Raw genomic sequence first — 8808 nt, 5'->3', positions numbered from 1 at the left:
AAATGGGAATTCCCTCCCCAGGAAAGCAGCTTTACATGGAAATGTGGGATCCTGGAATGTTGTGTGAAATGCAGAAAAGGATTCTGAGCAAATGGGAATTCCCTCCCCAGGAAAGCAGCTGCAGTGAATTCCCTGCCCGCCCTTACCCCATCCAGGCTCCGTGGGAACGCCGGGATCCCGACACACCACAGGGATCTCCCTGGGGCTGGATGCCCTGGAGCTGTTCTCGGGGAATTCCGTGGGAAAGGAGTCAGCATCTTCCGGGAATTCCGTGGGAAAGGGGTCCCTGCGTTCCGGGAATTCCGTGGGAGAGGCATGTGGGCCAGGGCTGCTGGCACTGCCAGGGCTGCTGCACTGGGCATCCTCTGTGCCCGTGCCAGCCCGGAGCGTGCTCTTCCCCAGACTGCTGCAGCTGGAAAAGCAATTCCAGAGGGTTTGCCAACAGGGAATCATTCCTAAATCCCACCCACACAATCCCCATCTGTGTTTTAGCCCCAAAAGTTCAGGATTTTATCCCTACATCCCACAGGAATGGGAGGGATAATTAAATCAGTTATTGCTGGGAAAAAAATGATCTGGGATTTTTTTCTCAGCTGATTCTGGCACAGGAATTTTTTGTTCCCAAAAAAAACATCCAAGAGGCTTCAAAAAAAGGTGGAAAATCCTAAAAAGCCCTCAGGATCCTAAAAGCCCCAAAGGATGGGATTCAGAGCACTTAGATCCAGGTTTATTCCAATTTATTTCTCTGAATTTGGGCTTTTCTTGGAAAAAGTGAACCCCCCAGAGCTGCTCTGAGCACTCTGCCCCCAAAAAGAAATTTTTCTCCCTACAAGTGATTTTTTCCCCCAAACAGGATTTTTTTCCCCCCAAAAAGAGATTTTTTTTCCCTCAAAAAAGGATTCCTACTTGGTCCAAGGCTGGCAGTTCTTATTCCCTCCTCTGGAGAAAGTCCCTTCAGGACATCGGGAGCACTCTGGGGGAAAAAAGGGATTATCCAGGAACGTGGCAGAATTCCCAGATTAATCCACTGGGTAATTCTGAATTATCCAAGATTATTAATTCTGGATATTATCCGGGAGGATCTCACAATTCCAGCCAGGAATTGCCACATGGGAAACAGGATTTTGGGAAGGCTGGCACATCCCAGAATTCCAAAGGGAATTCCAGCTGGTACATGCCTGGACTCCCTGCTTCCCAAGGGAATTCCAAATCCCAACTCACCCCTTCCCAAGGGAATTCCAGACCCAACTCACCCCTTCCCAAAGGAACTCCCAATCCCAACTCACCCTTTCCCAAGGGAATTCTGGCTGGCTCAAATCCCACTATTCCCAAGGGAATTCCAGATCCCAACTCACCCCTTCCCACAGGAACGCCCCTGGCAGGCTGGAATCCCGCCTGGCACGCACAGGCCCTGTCCGAGGTTTTCTCGCACGGCTTCACCTCCACGCTGCCCTTCCCTGGCCAAGGCAGAAATTCATTAATTCCTTCACTAACAGCAACAATTAACTCCTCAGGGGTTTGGGGTTTTGTGTGCAGGAGCTGCAGAATTCAGCAATTCAACATCTCATCAACAATTCGTAATTAATAATTAATTTAACAACTGAGTCGTTCAACGATTTCGTTTGAGGATAGTGATTTTCAGGTAGGCCCTCACAACTGAGGTGGAAGCAGCCAGAAAAGGACCCAAAAAGAGATTTTATTCCCCCAAAATGGGATTCTATCCCCAAAAAGGGATTTTCTCCCCCTATCCCCCCAAAATGCCCCAAACCTGTGATTTTTTTTCCCGAAAAAGGCATTTTGTTCCCCCCAAAAAGGGATTTTTTCCCCCTAAAATGGGATTTTCTCCCCAAATCCCAGCACTCACGGGTGTTGCAGATGGTGCAGCTTTTGCAGAAGCCGTGGTGGTGCTGGGAGCTGAAATATCCATCCTGGCATGGCGAGCACACGGTGTCGGCCGAGGCCGTGCAGCGGCTCCGCATCCTCTCCCCTAAAAACACCCAAAAATCGACATTCAGTGGGATCCTGAGGGGAAAAATCCTAAATTTAATCCTTTGGGACCAAATTGGGATTGGTTGGGATTGTGAGGGGAAAAATCCTGAATTTCATCCTTTGGGATCAAATGGTGCCCAGAATTTGTCAGTTCTTGTTTTTTAAGGAGAAAAAGCCCTGGAAGTTTGGCTGGGAGGAGAAATCAACATTTAATGGAGCGGCCGAGAAGGGCTGGGGTGGGCTGAAATTGGGCGAAATGCCTCCAATTTTGGTTCCAGTGGATCACAAATATCCCTTCCAGAGTCAGGGGAAAAGGTTTAGGAAATGTCCCTGGACTAAGGCATTTGGGAAGCAAAAAAACATCAAAAAAGTTTAAAACCACTCTCAAAAAATGAAGATTTTTCCATTTTTTGGGGTCTAAAACTTATTTTTATCAGTCTAAAAAGTATTACACTAAAAATAGGTATTACACTAAGAAAATATTGGATATTCCCCTAAAGCCCGGCTCTCCCATCCCAGCCCCCGCGGCGGGCACTCACCTGGGGCGCAGTCGCTGCAGCATTTGTCACGGAAGCTGTATTGGTGCTGCTGACATTCCAAGCCCAGGGAACCGGGAATGGGCACAGCCAGGAGCCAGCAGAGAGCGGGAAAATTCCAGGGAATCCTTGGAAGCGCCATTCCCACCATCCCCCTCAGGGAGCTGTCCCCTCACGGCACCGGCACCGTCCCCTCACGGCGCTGTCCCCTCAGGGCGCCTTTCCCCTCACGGAGCCGTTCCCCTCACGGCGCCTTTCCCCTCACAGCTTGGCTCCCCTCACGGCTCCGTTCTCCTCACGGTGCCTTTCCCCTCACGACGCCTTTTTCCTCACGGCTCCGCTCCCCTCACAGCTTCTCTTCCCTCACGGCTCCGTTCCCCTCACGGCGCTGCGAGGGCCCCGCGAGCGAGAACGGCTCCGGGCGGGGACATTGAGGGAAATTCCCGCTTTTCTCCACGCCCCTTCCCGCTCCCGGCTCGGGGTTTTTCGGCAGGAAAAGGAAACGCTGAGCTTGAGAAGGGTTTAAGGGGTAAAAGGAGCCCTCAAGGGAGGGAAATCCCGATGGGAATGGCTGGAAAAGCAGGGATGGAGGAGCGCTGTGGGAATGCTGAGGCGGGGAGATAGCGGGAATTCGGGAATTTCGTTTTCCAGACTGCTGGAGTTGGAGCCAGGAGCTCAGTTAAGTTCTAGGAGAGTTCCCTGGCATCACTGAATCAACAAAATAGTGGGAATTAAGAAATTTCATTTTTTAGTCTATTAGAATGGGATCCGGGATCTCAATTTTAGGTGTTCCAGCTGCCTGGAATTGCAGCTTTACCTGAACCGACTCCAGAAAATAATGGGAATTAGAGATTCCATGCTCATGTTGTCCCAAAATTAAATTAGGATGGTGTTGGCAAAATCTCTTCATAGATAAATTACAATTATCAGTTAAATAAATTATGATTTTACTGGAATTTTTGTGTTTAAACTCATTTTATCAAAGATTATCCATGGAATTTATTCCTCTTATTTCCAACCCTGACCCAACAAACCTTAAAAGCAGCAGAATTTCCAAAGCATGGAGAGAAATATTTAATGGAAAATCAAAACAAAAAGAATATAAAATCTTTTATCCAAGGAATTTAATAAAAACATCAAATAAAGAGCAGGAAAAGGGAAAGAAGTGTAGCAATTCCTGTATTTACATTATATTAAGAATAAATTTATTCAAATAAAACATCTCAGATTTTCAGGAATTCTTTCCCAAAGAGGGGTTTTTCCCAGGAAAGATGGAAGCAGAGGGAAAAAAGTCAATTTTATTTGGGAAAGAGCTCGCCCAAAGCCTGGAATTTCCCCCAAATCATCATCAGCAGCTCATTAACAGCATTAATTAGCACAGAGCTCATTAATTTTAGCAGTGAATATTAATTAAGCAGCCATCAAACTCCATGGGAATTCCCACTGCTCTGTCCAATAGCTTAAATTCCAAAAAAACTTCCCAATTGTTTGAATTTTGACTAAAATCTGATATTTTAAAGCCATAATCTCCCATTCCCAGTGCAGATGTCAACAAAACAATGTCATTTTATATTAACTTTATCTTAATTAATGTTATTTTATTTTTTAAAATTAATTCCGAAAAGTTTTTCTGTAACATTTCAAATAAATTCTTCCCCACAGCTCCCTGAAAAAATTTCATTAAATTCCCTACAACTCTTCAAGAAATCGAAAAAATACTGGAATTGAGTGTGGATATTCCCAGGAGGTCAAACATTCCCTGGAACCACCAAAATTCCCAAAATCCAACCTTTATTTGGGATTCCCTGGATCAGCAGCTGAGGGAAACAAATATTTAAAGAGCCTCCCAAGTGGAATTGGGTGTGGAGGACAAACATTCCTTGGAACCACCAAAATTCCCCAAATCCAGGTTTTATTTGGGATTCCCTGGATCAGCAGCTAAGAGGGCAATTCCCAGGAGATCCAACACTCCTTGGAAAATTCCCAAAATCCAAATTTTATTGGATCAGTAGCTGAGATTTAAGGAGCTTCCCCAATGTAATTTGGGTGTGGAGGACAAACATTCCTTGGAACCACCAAAATTCCCAAAATCCAAGTTTTATTTGGGATCCCCTGCATCAGCAGCTGATGGAAACCAGGGAATATTCCAGGATCCTCATACCCAGAATTCCAGCTGGCTCAACCCCCCAAACTAAGAAGGAAATCTACCTGAATCCAGGAATTCCCACCATTTCTTCCAGCAGCAAAAACCTCTCCAAGGAGCTGGGACGGACGGAAAATCGGGAATCTGCAACCAGCAATTCCCGCTGCTCAGCTGAATCCTTTTTCCCTGGGATTTTTTTTTCTGGGAGGGGCTGGGAGTGTAACAGAAAGTTCTGGCAAGGGGGAGGAGGAAGCTCAGAACTCCTCGTGGACGTTGCGGGCGTAATCCATGAGCTTGCTGCCCGTGAAGTACTCGCTGTACTTGAGGATCTCCTCCAGCTCCAGGTGGTGGTTCTGGTTCTCGTCGGCCACGGCGATCATCTGCCGCGCCTCGTTCAGCGCGTTGTGCTCGTTCATGGGATCCATGTACTCCTGAAAAAGCCACGGCAAAACGGCCTGAGCGCGGCCCTGCGGGCGCTCCCAAAAACCCCAACTCCCACCCCAGGCCAAAGCGGGGCAAAGGTCTGCAAGAAGGGTTTCATGGGCCTTTTTCCTGGTTTCTAGGCTGCTACCAAAGAAATTGGGGTTTTTTTGGGTGATTCCATGGAACATTTCTGGATTTTGGGCTGCAAATTAAACTCAGGAAAAAATTCCTGTTAAAAATGAAGAATTATCAATTTTCGGGACCTAAATTCCCTCATTTTTCCTGCTTTCTTGGCTGTTCCCACAGACTATTTTAAAATGAAAATAACATGAAATTAACACGAAGTTAAAATTAAATGGAAATACTCAATTTTTTAATATAAAAACGAGCTGTAAGTGAATTTGTGATGTTTTTAAAGCTGTGTTTTGGAATAATTGGCTGGCAAAGGGCGAGGACTGACCTCCAGCTCCTCCATGGTGACGATGCCGTCATGGTTGGCGTCGATGACCTCCTGGAACTCCTTCCTCCTGTCCCTCACCCAGTCATCGTCGATGTCCTGAGCCTGCTGGTTCTCCACCGTGCCCACGGGCAGGGAGATGAACTCTGACAGGGTCAGCTTCTTATCCCCGTCCTGATCTGGGAAAAACACACACGTTGTAACAGATCCGCTTCATCCCCGCTAAAAAGCACAAAAAATTATAGTATGTTCATTTAATTCCCGTAAAAATGGGAATTTCCTACCGATCTGTGAAAAAACCAAACCCCTCCCAATACCCACAGAAAAATGGGAATCCATGGGACTCCACCAGACTATTCCATGCAAAACCTTCTCAAAATACACATAAAAATGGGAATCCATGGATACACTGGGAATCCATGGATACAATTCCCAGGAAATCACGGCTTACCCAGATCGCGGATGATCTCCTGCACCATGAAGTGCAGCATGCCCCAAATATCCACATAAAAATGGGAATCCATGGATACAATGGGAATCCATGGAACTCCACCAGACTATTCCATGTAAAACCCTCTCGAAATCCACATAAAACCCAGGAATTCCCACCTTACCGAGGTCCCGGACGATCTCCTGCACCATGAAGTGCAGCATGCCGCGGCTGTGCTCGGGGTGCAGGAAGGACAGGAACTCCTGCTCGCTCAGCAGCAGGTCCGGGGGGGGATTGTCCGCCTGGTACCAGCGATCCTTCAGGTTGTCCAGCACTTCCTGCGCTGCAACGGCACCGCGGGGCTGGGATGGCATCCCGAAGGCCCATCCCAAACCCTGCACAGCTTTGGGATTGCAGCTCATCCCAAACCCCACCCCTGCACATTTGGGATCACAGCTCATCCCAAAGGCTGCAACTGCCCGCATCCATTCTTGGCATTTTGCACATTTCATCCCAAACGCTGAAATTGCCCCCATCCGTTTGTAGGATTTGGCACAATCCCTTTGGGGGATTTCAGTTCATCCCAAACACTAGAATTGCTCCCATCCACTTTTAAGATCTGGGACAATCACTTTGAAGGAATTCAGTTGGCACAATTCATCCCAAAGGCTGCAATTGCCCCCATCCCTTTTTGGGATTTGGCACAATTCATCCCAAAGGCTGCAATTGCCCCCATCCATTTTTAAGATCTGGGACAATCACTTTGTAGGATTTCAGTTCATCCCAAATCTTGGAATTGCCCCCATCCACTTTTAGGACTTGGCACAACCAAGTGTTAGAAATTTCAGTTGTCCCAACCCACTTTTAGGATTTCAATTGTACCAACCCATTTTTAAGACTCCAATTATCACAATCCATTTTTAGGATTTAAATTGTCACGATTTTTAGGATTTCAGTTGTCCCAGTCCATTTTTAGGATTTAATCTATCACAACCCCTTCCTTTCAAGCTCTCAGTTGTTTAATCAATGACGTTTTTAAGCTTAAACCCTGCAGATTTTTATCACAATATTCCATATTTTTGCTGCAAGAAAAGTTGAATTAGGGGTGCATGAACAGAAAAATCAGCACCAAAATCCCATGGAATTCCTTCATTTCACCCCACAATCCAATTATCCGCCAATATCCTTCAATTAATTAAAACACAACTTTAGCCTGAAATCCAATTTCTACAGAAAGTGCCTTAAACTCCACCCCCTCAGGTGCTTTTGATTTAAAGTAAAAAAAAACAAAAATCACTTTTACGGTGCTTGGAGGAGGAGAAAAAACTCCTGAGGAAGTGGAGGATGAATAATTTGATTTTCCTTTCCCCAAAGAAGACTTTGGGGCTCAGACTCGAGGCTGACTCAGCAGCTCAGGGGTTCCTGGAATCAGCCCCAGGTGATTTCCCTGCACATTCTCAGCTCCTTTTTTCTGCATTTCAGGCGTTTCTGCAGCACTGGAAAATGTCACTGAGGCAATTTGGAAATGACTCATCCCTGCAGGGAAAGGGAAAGGTGCAGGGGGGATTTTACAGGAAACTGAAATGTTGCGTGAAGGGGAAAAACAGGAAAATTCCTCCTAAAAATTGCAATTTTCATGGCAGATTCCCCTTAAAATTGCAATTTTCATGGCAAATTCTGGTCAGGAACAATGCGGGATTTATGTATCTTGACTTCCATTTTTTGAGGGATTTTCAAGTTAATTCAAATTTATTTCAGGGGGAAAATGGGGAGATTGCTATTAAAAATTGCAATTTTCATGGCAGATTCCCCTTAAAATTGCAATTTTCATGGCAAATTCTGGTCAGGATGAAGGAAGGATTTCTGTCTTTTGACTTAATTTTTGCAGGGATTTTAGAATAAATTAAAATATTTCTTTAGGGGAAAAACAAGAAGGTTCCTCTAAAAAATGTCATTTTCACACCAAATTTCAGGTGGGAAAAAAGCAGATTTTTTTTATTAAGGAGGAAAACAGGGAGATTCCTCAAAAAACCTCCTCATTTTCACAGCACATTTTACAGTAAAAACTGCAGAATTTTTGTTTATTATTGAACTCCTCCTCAAGCACAACAACCCAAACATTTCCCTCCCATTTCTATTTTCACCCCCAGGTTTTAATACCAAAACCCCAATTCTGCACTTACTTTCTTCATCTATTTTCAACTCCTCGTTGTTTTTGATTTTCTCTGCAATTTCCTTTTCATTGAAGCCTTTGCTTGCCAAGAATTTAATTTTATATTCATCCCAAGAAACGCGACCTGGAATTGAGAACATTTCAACCTGAAATTTTGGATTTCATTCTTTCAAAATCAGCAAATTTTAAAGTTTTTTAGTCCAACACCACAACCCCACACTGAATTTTAGGAATGACAACATAAAAGCTGTCACCTGATTCATTTTTGGTGTTTTTTAGCCATAAAATTTGGTGAAAAAATCAATTTATTCTTTTTTTAAAATTTATTTATGAAAAAAAGAGCTGCCTACAGGACATCCTTTCCCACAAAAATCCAAATTTGGGATTCCAGACCTAAATTTGATCTCAAAAATAAATTCTAGATCCCAGAACTGACTTTAAAAGTGATTTTTTTGAGGGGAAAAATGTTGATTTTACCATCCCCATCAGGATCCACAGCTCTGAAGTGCATTTTGTTCTCCTCCACGGCCTCCTGGAAATGTTCATCTGTTTTCTCCATGATCCAACGCTGCATTTCCTTGGCACTGATTTTTTTATCATTATTGATATCCACCCTAGGGAGGAAAAACAAACAGGATTTCAGTTCGCAGTTCAGCA

The 8808-nt window shown here is 44.7% G+C and overlaps 2 protein-coding genes across 2 annotated transcripts in view; both read right to left on the bottom strand.

Annotated features, from left to right (window-relative positions):
- TNFRSF4 (TNF receptor superfamily member 4) overlaps positions 1 to 2667 on the bottom strand; it is a 4384-nt gene extending 1717 nt beyond the window's left edge. The window contains exons 1-5 of the mRNA XM_005427703.3: positions 2529 to 2667; positions 1865 to 1987; positions 1356 to 1457; positions 907 to 973; positions 147 to 412 (exon numbers count right to left, since the gene is read on the bottom strand). Coding sequence (XP_005427760.3) covers positions 147 to 412; positions 907 to 973; positions 1356 to 1457; positions 1865 to 1987; positions 2529 to 2667 — 697 coding nt within the window. The remainder of the gene's footprint in view (positions 1 to 146; positions 413 to 906; positions 974 to 1355; positions 1458 to 1864; positions 1988 to 2528) is intronic.
- Positions 2668 to 3632: 965 nt separating this feature from the next.
- SDF4 (stromal cell derived factor 4) overlaps positions 3633 to 8808 on the bottom strand; it is an 8606-nt gene continuing 3430 nt past the window's right edge. Inside the window, exons 2-6 of the mRNA XM_005427680.2 lie at positions 8629 to 8765; positions 8162 to 8275; positions 6163 to 6321; positions 5552 to 5727; positions 3633 to 5099 (exon numbers count right to left, since the gene is read on the bottom strand). Of these exons, the coding sequence (XP_005427737.1) occupies positions 4923 to 5099; positions 5552 to 5727; positions 6163 to 6321; positions 8162 to 8275; positions 8629 to 8765 (763 nt within the window). The 3' untranslated portion in view covers positions 3633 to 4922. The remainder of the gene's footprint in view (positions 5100 to 5551; positions 5728 to 6162; positions 6322 to 8161; positions 8276 to 8628; positions 8766 to 8808) is intronic.

Source organism: Geospiza fortis, unplaced genomic scaffold (assembly GCF_000277835.1).
Source record: "Geospiza fortis unplaced genomic scaffold, GeoFor_1.0 scaffold662, whole genome shotgun sequence".
In the NCBI taxonomy this organism is placed as follows: domain Eukaryota; kingdom Metazoa; phylum Chordata; class Aves; order Passeriformes; family Thraupidae; genus Geospiza; species Geospiza fortis.
The sequence above is the reverse complement of the archived record's forward strand: the minus strand, read 5'-3'. Positions and strand labels throughout refer to the sequence as shown.